Genomic DNA, 24,320 nt, shown 5'->3' on the forward strand with positions numbered 1-24,320 from the left:
ATTTTCCACTTTAGCTATTTTTAACTGCAGTAATGTGTGTTTCATTAGTAGTTGTTACGAACAATTAATCTTTTTTTGTTAATTAAATTATTAAACCAAGCTTTCTGAATTTCAGTGTCTAAAATGTGAATATTTTCTGCGCCGTTTAACAAAGAAATCATTCAAACTGATATACAAACATTTTCTGACATTTTATGGTTCAAACAAGTACTCGATTAAATGTAAATTCATCTTTATTTTGCAGCCCTAATTTCACAATTCAATTTCCCTAGTTTCACAGTTCCTTTTTGTCTGGTTGTGGCAGTGGCTCTCATTCCTACTGTGTTGTTTTATTTATTTTATAACCACATCTTTCACATTTGACCTTTAAAATGTCTTTCATATGTAATTTAGCCACTTAGCCTACGGTACATATAAAATGTTTTTTTCCCCTAAGGTTACAAAAACCAAACAGTTATATTATTTACTGATTATACACTTTGGCTATACAAACACACTCATGTACACTAGTATATTCAAATTCTACAAATAAGCCCTCATAAAATGCCGCATACTGGACCTTTAAGTAGCTCTTTCTGTTTACCTACTGCTGGAGGAAACATGACCCAGACTGTGTGAGACAGACAGCCAGACAGACAGACAGCCAGCCAGCCAGACAGACAGACAGAGACACCCCCGCATAGTTTCCGTCAGCCGGGTGACGTCTCCGCCTCTCAGCCCCGTGTGCAGTGTGACGTTACCGGGCTGTAGTGGAGCCTCTGGCTGCATCTTGTTGACGCTCCGCCAGACTTTTCCAGTACCGAGGAGACCCCGAGCGAGGGAGGACGACACACGCAGAGACACTGACACACACTCCGCGACCAGGCAAGTTTTTGTAAACCGAGGACGGAGCATTTACGTGGATGTATTTTAACAGTTTGGCGGTTGTGTTTGTTGACTTTTGACGGTTAACGGTTGAGTTTAAATTGTACAGTCGCAATGGACGGACGGACGGACTGAGAGAGAGAGAGAGAGAGAGAGAGAGAGAAAGAGAGAGAGGGGGGAGAAGCTAGCCTGTGATGTCGCTCTCTGTTTGGGGGTTAGTTAGTTAGCTAGCCTGCTGTAATGTAAACGCTCTCGGGTTAGCCTGTTTTATCGGTCACTGTGTCGTGTTGGTGCGGGTTATCGTGCGGGTTGTCGCTGCGGACGGACAGCGCTGCTCAGGTATTACCGTCTGTGTGCTGGGCGAGACCAAGCGGCTCAGCCTGCTTCGTTATCGCTCGCACGGCTCGGGAGAAGCGGGTTGAGTTAGCCTGGCTGTGGGGGCTTCGTAGCCCACCACCACAGCGCTGGTTATAGCCTAGTGTAACCGGGGTAAGCTGGTGGAGCTAAGCTATGCTAACACCGTAACACGGTCCGTGTTGACCATTAACAGGATAAACGCTTCTCGCTTGATTTCGACACAAATTGCGCAAATTTTTGCGTCGTTCACCGGGACGTTTGTTGTCAAAATATTTTACTAACGGTGTAAAATGATGACACACTGATGCGTAATGTTTTAATGTTTCGTCTCAAGCGAGTGATGAATTGCCATATGAATATTTTTTATTATATGTTAATATCATATTGGTTTTATATAAATGTTAAAGAGCAAGAGAGGATAATTTCTGTGAATATAACCACATTTACACATATTCAATTATTTGAGTATAACGTAACCAACAAGGGAATGGGCTTATTTTTTGGATCTCATACACAGTCATTGAGATATACAAGAATGTCAGCAAAATGAAAGAGATGAAAATGGAAAGAAAGACGATAAATACCGTTTGGGAATGACTGACAGGCTGTGTTATGTGTGTTTTGGTGCGTTTGACACACGTGCGAGTCGCGGTTGGTTGTACACCCCGCCGTGCCCTCACCCTCGTCGGTGTGTGTGCGTGACGCTGGTCCGCGGTGCGTTCACAGACCAGACTGTAGCGTAGACAGTGAATGTCATTATCAGCGCTGTCTGCATACCAGCGCTGTCGTGGCGAGCCAGCAGAGGAGGCGAGGTACAGTTTGCAGTCTGGAGAAGAGAAGGAGAGGAGGGTTTGTGGGGATGGGGCAGAGCAGGAGCGGTGTTTTTGCAGCAAAAAAAGGATACTAGACGTCCCCGCATTGAGAAATATGTATCTAATACTAGTCAAAGAAAAAAACCCAAAACCCAGCAAACCAACACGGTTGTTGTAACATCAGTAAGAAACCAGGTTAGACGTATTAGCCGAAACGCTCTTTCGAAACGGAGCTGCCCCTCCGCATTGATCGGCTGTTGATCCGATTTTGCAGTGTTTTTTTTTTTTTTTTTTTATTATTGTTTTTAATTTCTCAATCTCAATAATTTCCCACAGTCATTATTTTCCCCTGAATCACCCACAATCACCAACCCGTTTCGGTTTTTCTATGTGCAGGTTTGCACTGCAGCAGCATGTCAGTCAGTCGGTAGGAAAAAAGAGGATGGGATGCAGATTTTATTTATTTATTTTTGCGGGCGGGCAGATTTAGTCACTGTCCTCAGGTCATCCAGTTGTGCTCATTTTGAGAAGAAGGCAATCTTGGTGTTTTTAGTGCACATGCATTTGATACAGTACGTGCTGCATTTCCCTGCACTCTGCCATCTCTCTTGGTGTCATATTGCAGCAGTAGCCATTATTAACTTACATGGCGTGTTATATTAGAGGATACCAGATGATGTGTTGTTTACCTTATTATGCTAGATTTAGTAATCCCGCAGTAAACGCGTGACCATAATGAAAGGGAAAACACTGCTTTCTACTCGGCTCGGTGTCAAGCTGTGTAAGGACTGAGAGAAGGGGGCGACTGCTGTTAACGCTTTTATCAATTGTTTTTCTCAGAGTTGATGGGGTCAGCGTGGCATAAGAAGACTGGGGTAAAGGCACAGTGTGGCTGGGAAGGGCACTTTCACTTGCAAAGTGAAATGTTTTTTAACCATTGTGTGTCACCGTTACATTAACAATGTAATGGGAGGGGGGCAGGGGGTGGTTGATGGGGGATTTCACTCAGGTTGTTGTCTGGTCAACTGGTTTCACTTGTAAAAATTCTCACTTCATGCCAGAAAGTTTGCTTGAAAACCTTGATGCAAATTTCCTCTGGGGTCAATTACGAGGGCTGAGAAAGCCTATGTGTTTGTGTGAAGTATGGTAATGCCCATTTGGTTTAGTGGTCCATGCAAACAACCATTGACCTCTCTGGCCCCCCAAGCAGGAAACAGCCTTAAAGCATTTGAAGACATTTCATGTGCCACATCATGTTTATTTGATAGGATCATTTTTAGTTTGTGTATTATTCTGCAGAAAAGGAAATGATTAGATTTATGTTGTGCTAACTTTTCTTATGTGGGGACCTGCTTTTTAATGATGGCAGACTATCGCGACACAATTGACAACATAAGTCGTGATGAAATGAAATCTGTGCATAAGATAATGTTTCTGAAATCGCAAGTAAAAGGCTGGAAAAAATGTTGTCTCTGTGAATGACTGGTTTAGAACTGTTCTGTGTTCTAAATTATGATTTCCTTTTTTTTTCACCATGCACAGGAAGTGGATCAGAACTCAGAGAACTCCAATCACAATCATGCTTGTGTCTAACAACCAGAAGATTTGTGTCGTTTAAAAAGACTCCGGGAGGAAAAACAAAAGACTCAGAGGAATACAAGAAGTCAGTCTGCTGACAGAAACAACAATAACCCAGTGCTCAGACATGGCTAGTACCCAGACCAGTTTGAAAACCCCTTTCAAAGACTTGACCTCGTTCAAGGGCAACATGAAACGGCTGTACAGAGAGCGACTGGAAGACGCACCAATCAAGAAGCGCGTGATGGCAGAGATCAACCTGAAGCGTCGCAGCTTGGATTCCCTCCCCAAAACTCCCAAGGTGAAGAGGGAGCAGACTGAGGATCTGTGCCACGAATCTGACATGGATGTGGCAGCCCGAGCTGAATTACACATGGTGGGCTCTGCTAAAGCCCTGGACCTGAGCCCTGGGCTCAAACACACACTGGCCCAGTTCACCCTAAGCAGCCAGAGCTCGCTTGGGGGCCCTGCTGCCTTCTCAGCCCGCACCGGCCATGAGCAGTCTCCAGCTGGCATGCCCCCCCTACCATCCCCTCCTGTTCTAGGAGGGGGCCCTCTGCTGGTACCCTGTGACAGCTCCACTGAACTCACCCACTCCCTTCTGGAGGGAGAGTCCATATCCTGCTTCGTTGTTGGGGGAGAAAAGCGACTCTGCCTGCCCCAGGTGCTCAACTCTGTGCTCCGCGACTTCTCATTGCAACAGATCAACACTGTGTGCGACGAGCTCTATGTCTACTGCTCACGCTGCGATGCTGAGCAGCTGCACATCCTCAAGGTGCTGGGCATTCTGCCGTTCAACGCGCCGTCCTGTGGCCTCATTACGCTGACGGATGCACAACGGTTGTGCAACGCTCTGCTGCGCCCTGGGGCGGCCTTGCCTGCCGACCCCAGTGGTAAGCTGTCGGCCCAGGGCCTGCTGAAGGAGAGCGAAACCAGCTTCCAGGTGGAGCACCAGTGTCTGGGGAAGTGCCAGGGTCTCTTTGTGCCCCAGTTCTACACCCAACCTGAGGCGCCCTGCATCCAGTGTGTTGAGTGTCAGTTGCTCTTTTCACCACAGAAGTTTGTCATGCATTCACACAAATCACCTGATAAGAGGACCTGCCACTGGGGCTTTGATTCAGCCAAGTGGCCCTGCTACCTGCAGCTTGCCAGGAAGTACCAGGGCACGACTGAGGAACCCAAGCTCACGCAGCTCCTGGATGATGTCAAAGAGAAGTTCCACTACCAGCTCAAGAGGTCACTAGACAAAGTAAGTGCACTCCTGGATGATACCTATGTCTGCACTTTTTTGTAACTGTCATTCGCCATCATTCTCGTGAGGAAACTAAAAAAGAATGTTGTTAGCTGAATAATGTCTTCTTCTCTAATAGTCCAGTTCCATTTCTTTTGTATTCAGCAGGTTTGACTAAACTACTCACTGTTTTCTTAAACCAGCGTTGACCTAGTATGTGTGACAGAGGACAGGTGGCACCATTCTCTTTGGTCAGGTCTGATCCGATGTAGTCAGACCAGCTGGCCACAGCTGAAGGGAACTGCATCATTTGTTCCCTCCGGTCAGCTGGAGGTCACTGGAAATGTCATTGAACAAAAGGCCAATGTATGAGGTTTAGGAAGCAACCGTTGAATTTACTCCATGAATTAGGTCTAAATTTTGTAATTATGAACTTATATTTTACATATGGTTTGGGCTGGAATCATGTGGAATATTTTTAACAAATTGTTTTATTAATATGTTAATAAGTTGAAAGTTAAATAGCTCCATTTTATTTATAGAATTTTATCCTGGAAGCCAGAATTCCAAAGAGGACAATTCTCCCTATTGCTGTGTAAAAACAACTAAATCAATGCCCTATCTGAGCCACAGGGGCACTGCTCATATTGAAAAGTCAGCGTTTAGTGAGGGGGGGAGCTCCACTTTGTTTCCCTGCAAGTAACTGGTGTCTCGTGATGCACCTCTGACCACAGTGGAGTTCCCTTTGTGTGTTTTGTTATAGGTAAAATTAGGTTTGTGTCTTTGTCTGTTTACTGTGGTTTGTTCACAATCAAATCACCAGCTGGTTTTAACCAATGAACAGAAAGAGACTTGTAAGTAAGAGACAGCTGAATAAACGTTTCTGAAACACAAGACACAAATTTTGATCTGTTTTGGTACCTTAGGGAGATGTTTTTTGCTTCTGGCTGGTGTAATTTTGTGTGAATGCACTCAGAGTCCCGCTTCTTTCCAGTCATCCTCAGCTCCCCCTCCCACTGTTGTCTAACTTATTTATCTTCAAAGATATAAGAGTCATAGAGATTTAAATGTCATAGAGGAAACCCACATGTGCAAAAACACATGTTTACAGCAAAAGAAGAGTCCCCCTCTCTGTGTCTGTAGGTGTGTGTTTTTGTGTTATGTGTGAGACATTGCCGGCCTCAGTATGTGCAGTGAGCTGCTAACTGGTGCCTAGTATGACACATCGTCGTCTCACACTCTTTCAGACTCTCTGGAGCCTCTGTCTCCCCACACTTTCAGGTGTTGTATTTTGTTTTCAGGTGCTGTAAAAAAAAATACATTTTTGATCTTTAACTTATTGTTTTGCAGTAGTTACTAGATTTCACTTTCTGTTTTTGGGGGGTTTGGCTGCTGCTGAAATGGTGTGCAAAAACTGGAAATTACATTTTTTTGCAACTAAGTCCCTGTAGACTTAGTTATACATGGACACAAATGGACACATTCCTGGAAAGACAGATGCCTGTGAGTCTAGAGGAAGCAGGTGAATATTGGCATTAAAAGAGGATGCCCCCCCCACTCCCACCCTCAACACCCACCGCAGTGGATGTGAGGGTGCATGATAGGTCAGAGACGAGAGAACGAGGAGACTGGGCACCATCTCGCTTTACTCAATCAGGAAGTGGGGTTTCCCCCCGGTACCAACCACTCTCTGTTTATGTGTGTGTTTTTTGTGTGTGATGAAAGTGTGTGTTTCACGGAACAGGAAGTGAGGCAGACGGACATGTCCCTCACCCTGAACATCCTACTGACTCTGTCCAGTCGCCTCCACTGCACTGACTCTGTGACTCATACTTTCCACATCCCAGTGGATGTTAGAGGAAGGCCAGCCAGGCAGCTTAAAGTTACACATGCTTTAAAAAAAAAAAAAAAAAAAAGATGGCTCACCTTGTTGTGCTGGCCAAACCCCTTTTTTCCCCTCAGTGGCCCTTATTTACACACAGTGTCAATGTGCACATTTACAAGCTGTACATTTTTAATGGTGAGCTCAGAGGCCTCTAGAAGAGAGGAGATACAAACAAGTGGAGCTTTCTGGAAGCTGTTTTCCCCACTTTCTCCAGCGGCTACTGGTACTGTATCCTGTTAGGAGTGTTTGGTTTGTTTGTAGGGCGCAGTTAAAATCTCCACAGCTTTCGCTCTATAAATGGTGCTTTGTGACCTAAGGTACTACTCCCCAGTCTACTGATCCCGGTTAGGTAAATACCATTTGCAGGACTGAAGCCGTTAACAGACAGCAAGAGTTTGTTACATAAGTTTTGGTCAAACAATGAGTTCTTTTTGCCTTCAAGGGTTGTGGTGGACACTTGTACTTTCCACTGTGACAATATCATGTGTCCTCTTTTACACTGGGTCTGCTTTTCCTCAGCAAGACAGGAAGTAATAGAAATTCCAATTTGATGATTGTCCCCGCCACCTTATGAAATATCCGTCTCACTGGAGAGACATTTTGTTTATTGGGATTACATGTTTACATGGCATGTTATCAGACAGCAATGTGTGCCGGTGCCAAACATCTGGACGATAAAATCCTCAAATGTGCTCGTATTAAATCTCGTCTCGGTCCAAGTACAGAAAATTAAACAGAAAAAATATAACTGATATTTTAGGAATGTTTGAACTCTTGCAAGCATAACCTCATGGTAGAGCAACATTCTGAACATAGCTGTGTGCGTTTTTAGTTGTCTCAGCCCTGTTTGTAGCGTTGTTTTGGCCCAGAGTCAGAAATGTCAGACGGAGAGAACAGCCTTTCTCTGTCTGCCTCCCTGGTTGGGCTGACACAGTGGCTGCAGCACAGATGGCAGACAGCTGCATCTCTCTGGCTTCCTCTATTTGCTATTTGAAAACCGGTGACTTCATTACCACAGACCAGTGCAGCTGCACTCTCTGGCTGTCTCCTGGGCTGTCTGCTCTGTCTGTCTGTCCACTTGTCAGTCGTTCTCCTGGGCTGCATCTAATTGAATGTTGGCAGGCATGCTAATCATTGACTGTGCTGCCTTCCTCCTATCTATCTCAACTTCTCCCTCTATTGCTTGATGTCAATCATCCCTCTTTCTGCTTCTCTTGGGTTCATGTCCTTACACATCTTGACTTATGGCCCACTGTCTGCTCTTCACTCTGTCATCCTTCACTCATCTATCGCTCAACCCAGGCCGTTCTGCTGTTGCCCACATGTGCCCACAACAGTCAGTAGCCCCTGGGCCTCGGTCAGTGGACAGTAACAAAATAAACAGCTGAATGACCCGATAAGTTGATCGTTACATAAGGCAAAAGACCACTTGTGTGCGTCTGAGAGGCGATTGAGAGGGAAGCCAGTGGCTATTGATCGGGCTTCCGACCTTGATGGATGTGGCGAGATGCCGGGTGACACGGACATTGAACCGAGGAGGAGATGGACCGAGGCAGGAGGAAATGGAAGAAGAGTCAAACGGGGACTGAGACTCGGTTACGGCGGCCGCAGCTGGTTTTGCATAAGTTCCTGTTTGTGTTGAGACATGTTCACCAGTCTCTCAGGTTGACCTGTCTTCAGTTTCGGCTGTTGCCTGCCTTAATTTTTGTAACTCAGACAGACAGAAGTAGTTTAAAGCAGACATAAAATGGTATGTGTGGTCAGAAAAAATACCAGCCCTGATGGAGGCTCTTGTGTAAAGGCGTTAAGTGCAGAGACGAGGAGTGAAGAGCATGAAAGTAAGAGGATAGGGGGTGGTAAGGCTGAGACAGGTGTGTCTGGCTGCTGGTTGAATCACAAACTGCTCTCTACACTTAGGTCGTCTTCCATGAAACAAGCCTTGTCAGGCAGGTTGTTCCAGGGGGCTTGGGCCCCAGCTCTTCTTTCCCTGAGTTGAAAATTAACCTACCCAAGACCTGAGCTGAACCACAAATCTAGACTGGAACAGCCCTCTTGGTTGGCCAATCACATGCTGACGAGCTCGCATTTCCCGAGCACTCTCCTTTGCCCCACACCCCACCTCAGGATACCCGTACACATATTTCTATGCCTGTGCCTGTGCTTTTTCCAAAGAGTAATTATCCACTTATGCTACAAGCACTCACAGCAGCTTCTTTGAGTGCTGGTCTAGAGTAACCTACAGTCTATCACACTTGTATGTAGTTTTGTGTGGAAGACTATCTGTGTTCCTTGTGCTCAACACCCTCAGCCTTGGCCAGTGTTTGCAGCCTGTTGTAAAAGGCTAAATGGGGCCCCACAAGGTAGGAGGGGCTTAGCTGAGGGGCCTCTGGTATGTCACCATTAGGTCAGTGCCAGTACCACAGCTCCATAACAGCTTTGCTGCTAATTGGAGGAAGGCCAAAGTCATTAATTTTGTTGTAAATAGGCAAGAAAAATCTTCTCATGTGTTTTGGTTTCAGAACCAGCAATTAAAAATGATCACGTCGCTCTGCCACAGTCCAGTTAACCACTTGAATTAGTTGTCCACCCGCTCACAGCCTTTCCTGTACACAACAACCTGACACGGTTAAAAAACATGTTTTTATTGGTTGGATGGTGCTCATTTTCCCACCACAGCTGCAGCTTGTTATTTTTGACCGTTTCCTTGGCTTGGACCTTTATTCACCTTCTTCACCAATAGGAGAAGATAGTGCTTTGCTACATGTATCTGACGTGCACAAGCCACAGCAGCAGGCACCAGAGATAGGTGGTGCTCAGATACAGTGGAGCCTGTGCCACGTCTGCCAGCAGCCTCATAGACTAAACAAACTGCCAAAAGCTCCTCCCAGCTAAATACCCCACAGGCTTTTAAAGGGCTATTTGCCACTCACAACAACACTCGGTAAACTTAAGCCCTCTTACTAATGTTAAGCTAATGTTTGCTTGAATACATCTAACCTCAGCATCACCCCCATGAGCTCAAGGAAAGAGTGAAGGAATGTCGCAGAGAAGAGAAGATGGCAGCTCCACACAGCTGCTTCTTCGTCCTCCAAGTTCAAACATGAGTGGAGGAAGAGAAACTAGTTTGCATTGTTATATGTTTGACAAGCTTGCCTGGGTTGTTTTGTGTGGAAACGGATTAATGAGGAGCCTTGGTATTAATTAATCGATGTGTTGATGAGAAGATTAACTGTCCACTGTCTGGTGTCCCCCCCTGGGAGACGGTCAGACCAGCAGGTTGTGGGTGTGTTGGGGGCAGGGAGGGAGTCGGAGGCCAGGGTGGTATACTGTAAAAGGACTGTGGGAGAGAGACAGCCAGCCTGTGCGTGTTTTGTGCGAGCAGAGCAAGCACCTTTGCATTTGAAAGACTTTTCTCTGCCGCCTTCCCAGTGGGAATGGTGATTAATGAAGATTTAAACTGAGAGATTCAGAGACACCGCTTTCCATAGGAGCACTATATACGCAGACATGCATACACACTCACACACGCCATATAGGCATTTAGATCGCCTCTTATATTTTCGCCCACAGGCACAGTCTCCCAGACGAGGAGATAAATACAGGATATCAAAGCTGTGTCATGAGTCCCCCAACACATTATGCTTAGCCGTTACACTGATCAATTATGCATGTTGCAAACACAGAAATCAGGAGAAAATAGACAGTCTGTATGATTAAAGGAATCCCCCTCTCTCCCCTTTGCCAGTAATGCTTTTGCATGTTTGGTAATAGCTCATCTGTTCCCTATGGAAGTGATTCTGCTTGAGATGCTTGGCTGAGTGTCCTCGTCCTTTTGTCAAATGGTACGGCTTCCAGGGAAAGTGCTGCCATGACCCTTGCTAGTTTTGACCTTCTGCCTGCACTGTGGATGAAAGCAGAGCGCATAGTGACCCACTGTGAGATGCAGACCTGCCAAGCCTGGGTAGTAGGTGATTACTTGTCTTCTAAGTCCTTTATTTTGCAGGCTCACCTTTGCTCCACTAACATCAAACTCCTGACAGATTTGTTTCCCTTCAACTGCCCGCTGGCTGCCTCCATAGCCTGTAAATCCCAGACTCACCAGGAGTTTGACTAATGTTGCACTGGACAGGGCTGTAAAGTTAGCAAGTGGGAAACACGCTGCATTATCAAAGGCAAGTGGCATTATGTGGTTTGACCTGACCTCTGTTTCTGTCTGCCTATGGCATGCAGAATGCTGATGTGTTTATCTCACTGCTATTCCCACCTGCATGGGGGCTTGTGGGAATCATCCGTCTCCCTGATATTTCTTAGGGCAGACACATACAGTACATGCAACCCTACAGTCGTCTTTGCCTCATATCCCTCAGGGGTCCATACCAGCTCATCTAGAGTTTGTAAATAGAGTACACTTTCCCTCTGGACCTTCAATAGTCCCACTGTGCCTCTTTTAGTATAAGCTAAGTAGTAGATAGTCTTCAAGGTCATTGACCTTCAGATGCAATTAATTACATAATAGCTTTCATTATGTATTAGTATAGTAGAGTATAGTATGGTATATTACAGTATAGTTATGGCTTATGGGCAAATCTTTGCGTGTTGCATTTGTTGAAGCGAGTCAACTTGTAATGGTCCTTCTCGACTGTACCTAAGAAACAGAATAGTGAACGCTAACTCATGTTCCCTCTGAAGTTCGATTTCCTTTTGTGTCCTCTTCGTTTTCTGGTTTCTCTGTGGCTCGTACTGAAAACAGCCTTGGTCGTGGGCCGACTTGGCCATCACAGACCCTTTTTACCCTCGACTTCATCCTTTGAAGAGTGAAACATTGCCTTGTGGTTTACAGTCTGGCTACATTTTAACCAGTTCCTGTGACAAGTGCACTTTGTTATGCCAGACATTTTCTTTGTCATCACCATCAAAATGTACTGGCTGAGAGGCATCCGGATGCCAGATGAGTCCATTTGTACAGTACTTTATGATTAAAATGACTCATGTTGAGAGAGAAAAAAGGTGTTGCCTCCAGGAAGATAATGTTTAATTTGAGCAATATTGCCTGTCTTTGACACCGTAAATTACCATGTTCAAAAAATACTTGTGCGGGTTGAAATAAAGTAACTTTCTGTCCTCGTGTCATTGGAGGTGAATCACAGAAATTCTGTGACGGTGAATTAACCGTGACAATAGCGGTGACTCCATATGACAGCATGTCTTATCAGACAAGTGACACCTACACACAGCAGCACAGGACACGCTGCAGATGACAGTCCAATGTTCAGGATTAAAGGAAGTTAAAGGGTCAAACACAGCCAGTGTTGCACAAAACCACTTTTCACCACTTCCTCCATTCACCACGCCAACCCTTTCCTGCAGCGTGAGTCACGGTGCTCCATCAGTGCTGTGGTCTGCGCTCTGCTCATCAGCGTCACGGTGGAGCCAGGACAGAGATTTATCACCGTTCCAGTCTCTCACTCACTTTGTTTGATCTTCCCCCAGGTGTGTTCACTTAGAGCTCTGACTCAACTGTAATGACATTTGCCAAACACAGCCGCGTTTTACATTGGGCTGTTGTCAAGCTTGCCCAGACGGTGACTGTTTTAATGAGGAAGGTCTGGTGATCATCTGTCAGAGGATTTTGGTGTTTTTCAATATCAGCAGAGGCAGCATGGAAATGAATAGCAGCCTCGGGTCAAATGTTGGTAGCTCTCTGTGTGCGCGGTCAGTGTTAACATCCTTGAAAGTTCCCCAATTTCATCAGATTAGAAGTAAATGTATGTAGTGACATCTGCAGTCCACCAGCCGTTGTGGAACTACAGCGACTGTGGTCTTGGGAGACTTGTTTTGAAAACCAGAGCTTGTGACTGGAAAAGAGACGGGGACAGAAGGAGAGACATGAAAGCTAGTGGATTTGCATTTGTGTGTGAGTGAGAGAGTGAGAGCGACAGTAGAACCCCAGGGGTCTGGACAGAAAAGCCAAGCTGCCCATGCAGAGATGAGCAGTGGAGTCAAACAAGCTCCTGCATGTATGAGACCACAGCTCCCTGCAGAACATTCGGAGGATCCAGGGCCTGTTTGAATTTAGCTGTCTTCCTTTGAGCATGTCTGTAATAGGTTTTTACCACGTGAGACGTTTTGGCCAGGTGGGGCTGTGTGTGCATTGGGTCAGCCTCCCAACACTCATTCCCTCTGTGTCTTACTCTCTCTCGGTGCAGACAGCGATAACCAGCCAAGCTTTGACATTTACTGCAGAATCCCACAATACGGCAGAGCAGCCTCCTGTGCTGAGGAAGAAGTAAACAAACCGCAGATCGATAAATGACTGCATACCAGGGAAGGAGGGACTTTAGTCAAGGGTACCTCCAACTCTTTCATTAAAACATCTGAGCTTGTGTTCAGAGATGTAGCACGGGAATTTCATCAAGAAGCATTAGCTCATGTATAAGTTCTTGAACTCTAGACATAAAATGGCCAAGTTAAGATAAGGTTGTTGTTGCAGGTTCCTATGTCGCCACTAAACAGCTGTTATAAGCAGGCTTCAGCATGTTTTCCGAAGCGTTATTAGTAAACGCTGTGTAATTTATTGTCAAGACAGGGTTGGGCAGTGTCTCCATTTTGTGTTTTCTCTCTTTTTCTCTCTGTAGTGATAGCAGTGCATTTCTGGCTTGCTGACAGCCTCTCTCTGCTTTCAGTCTGCTTAGCAACGCTCACCCTCTCCGCGGTTCTCTCACTCCCCTCCGTCTCCAAGCACTCTGAGTTGTTTTATCCATTCAAATAGTAAGCTCAGCTCCCTCATGCAGACACCCAGGCAGTTCATTTGGGTTTCTGTGGTGGCAGCGTGCACATCCCTAATTGCTGATTTGAACCAGTAACCAACCAACCTCCAAACAAATGTCTCATGGCAGCACACTTTTCTTTTTAGAGGTGGTAAAGCCCACACACACACACACACACATTGGCCCAGATAAAACTCAAATGATGAGTGCTGTCATCCTCAGACTGGCCTCATTCTCAGTCGATGCTCCCTCCTGGGAACCAGAAATGTGTCTGCTCGTGCCTGTGTGTGTGTCTGTGTGTGTATGTGTGCAGGACATTTAACTTGCAGTAAACCACGTCATTCTACTCGTCGTCCCCGTACACTGATGTGTGATGGAGCGGTTGTTTGATGGGACTTTTGTTTACTCGTGTGTGTGTGTGTCTGTCTCTTGGCCTGGTTGATTCACAAAGGTGAGCTCCAGCAGCTTTCGTAATTAACACACTGGGGGGGCAATGGGGAAGGAAAGTAGAGCACACACAGTGAGGTGCTGTGCAAGAGACCCTGAGCTGCACATGTACAGTTTATACAGCATGCTCGTTTGCATCTAGATGATTTGAAATGCCTTTCGCTGACTCACATTTTCCTTTACGAAGGATGGACATCACTGACCACAATTAAAACAGGCCTTTAATGCTTCATTTTCAACCTCATGGTATAAAAAAAAGAGGGATGAATTTTTAAGTCAGAATGAGAGACATGCTGTGAAGTGACGTGGTAAGAGAGAGCCTATGCTCATCAGCCTGTCCTGTGTTACTGCAGCCGAAAGGACAAACAGGAAATTTCAGTCATCACATGTCTCTCACCCTTCATGCTGGGCTTATCTTTCACAGGGCTGGATCATAATCTTTCTCGTATAACAAACAAGGTTAGACAGACATGAGCTAAAGATGGTTGATAGAGAGGCTTTATGTAGGGCCGCAACTAATGATTATTTCCGTAATCGATCAGTCTGTCGATTATTTTCTCTATTTTCTTTCAAGTAATCGAGTAATCGCTTGGTCCATAAAATGTGAGAAAATGTTGATCAGTGTTTCTCAAACCATGTCTTGTTTTGTCCAAAAACCAAAAATGATTCAGTTTGAATAATTTCTTTGTCTTATGGAGCAAAGAAATCAGAAAATATTAACATTTAAGAAACTAAGCAATCAGAAAACCTTTTTGAAATCCTTAAAATCACTCAAACCCATGAATTGATGATCAAAATAGTTGACGATGTATTTAGTAATCAATTATAATTGATTAATCGTGTTATTGTAATTGCCCTAGTTTTATGTAGTGACCTTTTTTAGTGCCCGTCACTAAATACACCAGACACCTCTGTTAAATGTGGAGATTTTAGACATTTCTTTGCTAAGTGTTGGAGACTAACGCACGTCTTCAGGACTTTTTAGTCTTTTTAACTGATCGACAGTTCGGCATTGTTCGGTTTGATTCTGTGGCTGGCAGTCTGTTGACGTCACGTATAGTATCGACTCAGCACGCTTGGAACCTCGCCAGAGCAGGTACTAAAAAATGACCCGGTACTAAAAACCTGCAGAGTTGAGCCGTGCTGGAACTGTGTGTGGGAAAAGTGCCATAAGTGGGAATTGAAAAAGCAAGCAGACAAATGTATAATGAAAGGTAATCTTTATTGTAGATGGTGTGTGTGTTTATGTGTGTGAAATGTAGGGGTGGAGGATACCTTCGACAGTGTGGCCCGCTGTATTCCAGTCAGACAATTTGTCCATTTATAAGGTAACATTATTACAACTCCCCTCATGCACTGCCATGAATATAGACAAGAGACTGCCACCTGGGATTTGACTGTGAAACATGAGAAACAGAGTAGAGAGGGAGAGAAAGAGAGAGACAGAGGAGATGAATAGAGAAATTGATCGCGCAAGCTTAAAGAGGTTGCTTTTTATGTAAAGGATCATAGAGAAGTACTGAGGCTGGTTTCCAAATTAAACTGCTGTCGATGGTATAGTAGGTGGACATTTATTAAGAGGGGGGATTCCTCACTCTTTTAACGTGCTTCGTTTTGTTTTTTTCCTCCTTGTAGACTCCCATTAACCGTTTCTCCACTGAGTAGCATTGGCTCTAGCTGTCAATGCTGTGGTGTGTGGACTGTAAAATGGCTGACTGGAGCTGTAGTTATAGAGGAAGGAGCTGGCTGGGAGGAGAAAGGCTGTGTCTTGACTTTGTGTGTGTGTGTGTGCGTGTGTCTGTGTGTGTCTGTGTGTGTGTGTGATGACTGTCTAGACGGATCACCCATGTGACGCAAAAATGTGCTCTAGGCCCTAAGCCAGAGCAAGTTGGGAATGAACCGTGTGTGTGTGTGTGAGTGTGTGTGTGTGAGAGACTTTGGTATGACTAGTCTGGCTGATCCTTATCACCGTGCTTGTCTAGCTCTTCTGTTTTCTCTCAGTGTTTGGAAAGAGGGAGGAACAGGTGTGTGTGTGTGTGTTTGAGGGGAGGGAGACAGAGACAGAAGCAGACAGACAGTCACATGTTGTCTCTTTGCCTCCTTGGCTGATTGCCGCCGGCCTTTTAATTTCTCTCTCTCTATCCTTTCTTGTGTTCCTCTGTGTCACCTGTTTGTTTAACCGTCCACCTGTCAGACCTGTCCTCATCTGTGTTGCGTTGTTTTAATCTTATCTGCGTGTCTAGTGGCTGAACATTGAAGAATCAAACAGTTTGAGTAGTCTGAGCAGAATATGTGGAACAATCATGGCCTTGTGACTTGAGATGATTGAGTAATAAACTCTCTGTGGAACAAATACACTGGAATATTTGCTACTATTACATGATACACTAATGTACAGTAAGACTGAGGCATTCACTGCAGGTAATACGCCAAAGAACTGATCACATGCACTCTTATATCAGTGTTGAATTAATGAGAAAGACTACTAAAACCGCTCGCTTCCCTTGTGGTCTTATATTGATTTGGCTGCTAAACTTAAGTGCAGCTTATTGGCTTAAGACCTCCATATTAAGGCCTCTGGTGTCTTTGTGTGTGTGTGGGGGGGAAATATGTGCCCACTAGGGCAGCGGACCTCAGTGAATATATCCGATTCTCGATACAAACACTAATACAGTAAGTCTGATCCTAACTGCTACGAAAGGACAAGACGACATAGATCAAATTCAAGTTAGGCAGTGAAAGAGCTACACTATCTTGTTGTTGCATGGTCTGTCCAGGAAGTATACATCTTACGTTATCTCTAGCTTGATCTTTGACTCAGTTGCCAACCGCAGCAGAACAGGATGTGGTTTAGAAACAGACAGGGCGTGACTGACTGTCTCTGAGTGTCTGTGTCTGTGTATGTGTGTTCCTATTTTTCTCCCCTGGTGTCTGAGCCTGAATGAAAAGAAACCCAAATAAAGGCTGTTTTACTTCCTTGCTGCAAGAGGAAAAAGGAGAATGAGCTCCTCATTTGCCGCCTGCCGCTATCCTTTGCCCTATTCCTCCCCTTCTTGAATGCCAGGTGCATGAATGGCTCGGAGGGGGAGGAGTAGGAAGGAGAGGAAGCGGGAGGATGGGTGGCACAGTTATGTTTTGTGAGCCCAACAGTTTCTGCCCCATGAATGAGATTGCAGCGATTGCCTGGGGTTTGTGTCACTTTTCATACAAAGCCCCCGATGCCAGCACTTCAGCACATTTGAGAACAATTGGACCCAACAGTGTTTATAAGTTTTAGGGCCCGAAAGGAATTTGAAATAGATTTTAAATAACGTACTCACTGACACAAAAACACACAAGGTCGTCAGAGTTCAAACAAAGGCCCGTGTCCTCCTTATTGTGGCCTAGATAAGTGTTGCCATCCGGGGTGTGACTAGTTGGGGCTCGTGTGTTATGAATCCTGGCCAGAGTTTAACAGTTTAAGATTTTCTGAAGCACATTCTCCCTACAGATATTCACTGTACAGGTTTGAATGAATGGTCATGTTTTCTTAAAGGTTTAATTGTTTTGCCTCCCAGTCCAAGGTGATGTGTGGTGTCTTGCTTTGATTGAACAGCTTAAACATTTAGGTAATGTCTTTTTTAAAACTGCCAAAAGAGCTCATCTGTCTATTTATTTTAGCTAAACTTGCTCTAACGTATCCTGAATAGAAAGTTGTGTGAGGGTATGACATACCGTACGTTGGCTCACTTCATCATCATTAATCATCATAAAACGAAAGCTTTCATTTTCTAGGGCACTGGTCTATGCCAGGCTGTGCCAATCAAAACCGAAAGCAATGTTATTTTAAATAATCGATTTGTGGACGTATTTAATTGAGTCTTTGAAGATAAGAATCACTTTTCTTTACACGACACTTCTAGATAAAAGCAGAAAATACTCAGATGTAAGAAACTGAAACAATAAAGTGTTTGGCTACTTTCCATGAAAGAGACACAGTATACTGTGTTATAATTGATTCAACTGTGCTAGTGTCTCAGATATTCTCCAGTTTCTCAGGATCATTGCCAGTTGATCAAACTCCAGCAGCTTATGTCAATGTTTGGGAGGCTATCTACACAATTGTTTTTGCTAAATGTTTTTGCTAAATTTTAAAAAGAAAGATTTGCTGCGTGGAAAACGCAACACTTCACTGGATACATGTGTGTGTGTGTAGGCCAGGGGGCCATGCCTTGTATGTGTTTTATTATACATGTATAGAGACAGCGTGTGTATTTATAGCCACAAGCAACTGTGTGCGTGCACGCACTGAGACGGCAGTCATCTGGAGTGTCCACGTGACTGGAGTAGAGAGACATAGAGGGGGAGGAAGAAGAGAAGAGCTTGACCTCAGACTTGTTTGCACTTTGCCTGACTATGTGGGTGAGTGTGTACATGTATATTACACTTAACGATGAGTAGACTTGTGGTAGAAGAACGTTTCTCATTTATTGGAATGGGTAAAAACTGACTAGTGCAGAAAGAGACTAACTCACACTGTCTCAAGTTTTCGGCAAAGAAAATAAAAACGAATAAAAGAGTGGCTTTTAATTCGCATATGTGTGTGTGTGTGGGTGTGGAGCTGAAAACCCCCATTCCATTTAGATATGTACAGTATTCTTCATGAATTAAATGGCGGCTCTTCCTCCACCCCAGCCAATTATAAAAACTCTACACTCCGGGCAGTGTTAAAATTCTGTCTTAAAATTCTCGGTGTAATTTTGCGAAAGCTTAAAACAAACACCGTTTTTAAAATGTGAACTTCTGTGTCTCCCTGTGCACCCACTGTGGTACATTTCCAGCTGAGAAGATAATCGAGACAAGTATTCCTGTTTCATATTAGATGTCGTACTTTGCTGTGGGAAATACCGGGAGCTCATCGCAGAAATTCTTGTCTGTGGCTGAAATTGCATTTACTTTTCCTCCGGCGTTTGCCAGACTGTGTATACGGGAATGTGTGGCCATGGTAGCTGTGTAGTACAATGTTGCTTGTTATTGTCAGATTTAGCAGCACTCAGACAACACAGACACAAGGAAAAAAAAAACACATTTGGCTCCATTAACACATCTGTTGGAGACATATTATGTGTGCTTATGGTAGCGGGACCGCACTGAGACTGTAGTAATAGGCCACAAAGTTCACATGTCTGTGTGTGTCATGTAACTGTGTACAGTGGTGTGTATGTGTGTGTGGGACTGCAGAGGCAGGCAGACTGCTGGTGATTAGGAACAACAGGTCAGAGTTCAGCTGAGTGAGTGTATGGAATGCTAATCCACATTGTCATAAGGCGAGCTTCAGTCTGACAAAGGACTAGAGACATAGGAGGGTTAGGGTCTGTTTGTGAGTGTGTGTGTACGCACACATTTCTGTAGGTTTATGTGTGTCACAGTAGCAACCTACACAAGAGAGGTGCTTCATTATTGCAGATTAGGCCTGAGTAGCAGCATGGTGTGCATTAATAAAGCCCATTAGCGGTTGGGATGGTGAGAGAGGGAGGGAGTGAGAGAGAGAGAGAGAGAGAGAGAGAGAGAGAGAGAGAGAGAGAGAGAGAGAGAGAGAGAGAGAGAGAGAGAGAGAGAGAGAGAGAGAGAGAGAGAGAGAGAGAGAGAGAGAGAGAGAGAGAGAGAGAGATGGGGGGAGAAAGGAGTGGAAAACAGTTGTGTTAAAATGTGCCAACGTTTGCACCTGCACACATTCATTAAGAAATAAAGCAGCAGGAATAACGAGCAGGGGGTGTGTGGGTGGTGGGCGGCGAGCTGTCAACTGTCAGGTAAGCTGGAATTACAGGGATAGACACAGGCAGCCATTAGTGCAATACACACACGCACAAACACACATACATAAATGTTCTATATGTGGACCCTGGACACACAGACACCCATGTACAAATGCCTTTCATGCTTTCTCTGCACACAAAAACCAGCACAGTGCCACAATTTATTACACACACACACACATCCTTATAATGAGGTGTCGCTTCTCCCCTCAGCACATCTGCTTTCGTGGGGGTCAGTCACATGAAGACCCCTGTGTGACCTGGTGTTAATGTCAGTTTGGCCCTGTCCTCGCCCCCTGTCTGCGTTTTATCTCATACACAGACACACACACACCTGGGCAGGGGGATTTGGGATGTATCGCTAGAAGTGCTTTCAACCCCCACGCACACACACAGTCACACACACACCTCCACGCCTCCACAGAGGCAAAGACACAACCTTGATATTGGAGAAAATCCAGCTGACGCAGATCCAGCTCACCTCCACACCACTGCAGAGGGTTTATTGTTGTTTCTGTCAATTCTCCTCTCCTCTCTCTCTGTCCCCTCCTTTCCTGTCTCTCTACTCTGTCCCATCTCTGTCCCCCTCCTCCCTCCCTCACTCTCTCTCTCTCTGTCTTCTTCCCTCCCTCCCTCCCTCCCTCTGTGCTGCAGTGCTGCCTTCTGGAGGAAAAAAAAAAAGGAAAAAACACCAACCACAAGCGCCTATAAGCGGACAAGCCCCCTTCTGTATACGTACTCACAGAGACATACCTGGCTACGCATATGGCTCCAGCCTCCTACATTTGCATGCACATGCTCATTTACCCATGCCCTTGTAAATAAGGGACAATCCCCTACACACTGTACACATGAATTCACAGGCTCTTTAGTTGTTTGTTTGTGTTTTTCTCTCCCTGTGTTTTCTTTTTGTGTGAAAATAGAAAGGTTTACTGCAGAAGAAGTGAATGATTCAGTCTAAAATGTCACACAGAGGCATGCGTGCGTGCGTGCGTGTGAAGGTGTAATGTCCTTGTATTGGCATGTTATCGTTACGGTGTGTGAAACATCATACACAGAGTGATTATTAGTTGCTAATGTGATTCGTGGCCGTCACAGTAATTAGGCAGTTTTCTTCAGAGGCTGTTTCGCTTTTGGTAAAATCTCTTTTACCAAACTGACTGTTGTGTGTCCGTTTGTGCTCATTCTTACTAGCTTTAAAAGGCTAGTAAGTCAATTATTGATTCTTTCCTTTTCGCTCTCTCTCTCTGTTTTTATACTCTTTTTCTCTTTGGATTCCCGCTCTCTTCCGCCGCCCTCTTTTTCTCCCACACCTCCCTTCTCCATCCTGTTTCTGTCTGTTGCTGAGGTCTATCCACCAGCTCATATGGTACATTTTTCTTGCTCCTACAGTGACTGTGCTCTGTGTGTGTGTGTGTGTGTGTGTGTGTGTGTGTGTGTGTAAACTGCAAGCTGCCTGTGTGTGTACTGTCAGGCCTGTCTGCCACAGATAAGGATCAACTCCATCAGCTTGTGGCCTCTTGCTGAGTGTGTCCTGGATTTGCTCAAAACACACACCCACAAACACACACACACACACACCCACACACAGTTGCACAACTACAGGCGGCACCGGCAGTATTTATTTGATCGTACAGGGCTCATGGGGTACGAAGCTGACACGATGAATTATAAGCAGTCAACATGCACATATCCAATCATGTCGTATGTATAACAGTGAATCTCATGTGCAGAAATGCATAATGACAGGCCATGTTGTAGCCATGTTGACTTACCAGCATGGCTTCACTTGTGTTTTATTCATAGGCTTTCCTCAACAGGCTCATTCAGTCTCTGCTCTTTACTTATCCATTTCCCTGCCACCTTCATTCTCTCCAACACTGTATCACGGCCGTTTCAGGCACTAGCTCACTTGGGCTGTTCACTTTTAATGCCATTTGTCTCCATTTCCCATCTCTTGGATGTCATTTGTCTCTATTTCCTATGGTTTAAATGCCATTTGTCTCTATTTTTCCCCCCCCCCGTGACCAGGATGCCAGCTGTAATTTTTTTCCCCTCCACTTCTTGGCTTCTCGGTCCCAGGCTGCCTGACACGAGTGTGCATCATTTTAATTGTTGCGAGGATCCGTACAAATGTTTCCCGTGCGCTCCATTTAGTCAGTTTTACTTTGCCGTGTGTGTGTTTAACCCGGCGCTCTTTCTCCGTGTGTTTCAGAAGGCGGCGGATGAGGAGAGCCAGGTGAGGAAATCCTCTGCGGACCTCTGCTCACCCAGTGGCAAGTTGGTTGATGCTGACCCTGCCAGAAAGGTCAGTCGTCAGTTCTCCCCCTGCACCCATCCATCCATCGCTCCATCACCTCCTCCTGCTCCGGCGTCCCATCCTCTATCACTTCTCCCCCTCCTCTACACACAGGTCAGCTCTCAGGGTCACCACCCCTACCCCCACTGACAGACACACCCCCTGTTCATTCATTCATAGCGGCACACTTCTCCTCTCTGACCTGTCAGGAATATACTTATAGAGCTCTTTACCTCCCCCCAATCACTGCATAGCACACACCAGCTTCACACACATACAGAGGGAAGATGCTCTTTATCATGATGATCTTTTTTCCTCACACACACACACACACACACACACACACACACACACACACACACACACACACACACACTGACTTTCATGTGATACCTGATGGATGATTCCTTATCCACATGTATGCATGCATATATTAGCTTTATTAAATTATGGCACCCCAAGTGCCATGTGCAGTACATCACATTCCCCTCTCCTCTCCTGCTGTTTCTCTCCATGTACTCATGTGTATGCATTTGTGTGTGTGTGTGTGTGTGTGTGTGTGCACTTTGGCATGCATCTGATCTGCCATTGTGATTATTCACCCATTCAGCTGCAAAATTGTATGCAAAGATCAATAAATGAGGATTGAAGAGCAGCCATTGTGTCTTTGTTGCCGTAACACAAAAGCTAAAAAAGACAAATGTTGCAGTATTGTCATATTTATTTGCATGTGTGTTGTTGTTTTCCACAGGGGAAAACGTCTCCACCTACTTTGGTGTTCAACCGTCTTTTCTCGGATATCAAGGAGGAGCCAGGACACCCCACCCTGGTCCATCCCAGGTACTGCATCCTATTAACCTTGACTAAACGGCACTACTACACCATCGCTGATATATTGTTGAGGGTATGGTGGCAATAAAAAGGCATTTATAATGGATTCTAACCTTAGACTATACAAATTCTCTTCAACCAACTGTCTAAAACCCCCAACGATATGTGTTTGATAAATAGCTGAACATATTGACTCTTTGTGAAGTCTGCATTTGCTCTGCTTGCTTCCAGAGAAGTGCTGTGATGTAGAGGATGACTTGTTGTGAAAAATGGGTCATGGCCGAAATGTTTGTCTGCCTTGAGATCATCACAAGCATTACTTTTCTTTCGCAGTCCTTTTCTTTTCTTAACTCGATATCACTTGCCAGTCCATACCGTCTGCTATGATCGCTCACACACTAATCTCACCCAGATTAAAGGATGGAATTAGGTGGTTAATGGCGCCATAGCTACACGTGACTGCCTTGACATACTGACTGTGTTTAGGCTTGCAGACGATGAGTCACATGAAATGGCAGGATTAGATTCCAGGTCACCTTTTCAGGGCAGTTTGTCTGCAGCCTTTGTAATAATGAAATGTTTTGCTTTAGTGGCTTACTCGTCTAAACGGAGCCTTGCTTACATTATTCAATCACATCTCAGCCGTTTCATATGATGGCGCCTCACATTCTCATCCTGGCAAAGCAGGCGGCGCTTTATTTTCCATGCAGAGCAGAGGGAGCAGGGCCTGCTTGGTTGTGCTGTAGTTTTTCAGGCAGAGCCCCACTGAGCTGTCATGCTTAACCTAGTTCACAGCTCCAGCCTCAGTGCTGTCTGGAGGGGACTGCTGTGGGGGAGGGTTTTCAAAGCTCTTCTCTTCTCTTCTCTTCTCTTCTCTTCTCTCTCTTCTCTTCTCTTCTCTTCTCTTCTCTTCTCTTCTCTTCTCTTCTCTTCTCTTCTCTTCCTCTCCTCTCCTCTCCTCTCAGCTCTCTTCTCCTCTCAGCTCTCTTCTCTTCTCTCTCCTTTTCCCACCATGCAGCCAGAAATAGACAGATAGTGTTTGTCAATGGCTTCAGTGCATCTCCAGGCCCTATCTATGTCTCGGTTGTAGCCACTACCTGAACATTTGTGATAAGCTGAAGGTCTGTTTGCACTGATATCCTGTAAACACATGATAAGAAATATCCATATTCCACACTGTGTTTTTCCCAACTCATGTCTTCAGATGTGCACTTATTGTAGACTAAAGCAGTCACCCAGTCTTTTACTACTCTGTTTCTAAAGGTAAATGCCACATCAGCATTATATGTGTTGTTAAATCTATATCGGCACTGTGAAGCACATAACTCATAACGTTTTATGGTCTTAACTGCAAAGTCAGAGAAGTGTGTGAAAGGTGACTCTGCTGCCATTATGGTGAGAATATTAAAGAACAGATACTGGTGTCAGTAGCCTATGAATATTACTAACAGCAT

At 45.0% G+C, this 24,320-nt stretch overlaps 1 protein-coding gene across 2 annotated transcripts in view; it reads left to right on the forward strand.

Annotated features, from left to right (window-relative positions):
- The first annotated feature begins 680 nt into the window (after window positions 1-680).
- skila (SKI-like proto-oncogene a) overlaps window positions 681-24,320 on the forward strand; it is a 33,025-nt gene continuing 9,385 nt past the window's right edge. The window contains exons 1-4 of one of the 2 annotated variants that reach the window (XM_058648358.1): window positions 681-868; window positions 3,580-4,860; window positions 21,952-22,149; window positions 22,787-22,875. In XM_058648358.1, the coding sequence (XP_058504341.1) occupies window positions 3,739-4,860; window positions 21,952-22,149; window positions 22,787-22,875 (1,409 nt within the window). In that variant the 5' untranslated portion in view covers window positions 681-868; window positions 3,580-3,738. The remainder of the gene's footprint in view (window positions 869-3,579; window positions 4,861-21,951; window positions 22,150-22,786; window positions 22,876-24,320) is intronic. The other variant, XM_058648365.1, reaches the window with a different exon arrangement.

Source organism: Solea solea, chromosome 1 (genome assembly GCF_958295425.1).
Source record: "Solea solea chromosome 1, fSolSol10.1, whole genome shotgun sequence".
Lineage (NCBI taxonomy): Eukaryota > Metazoa > Chordata > Actinopteri > Pleuronectiformes > Soleidae > Solea > Solea solea.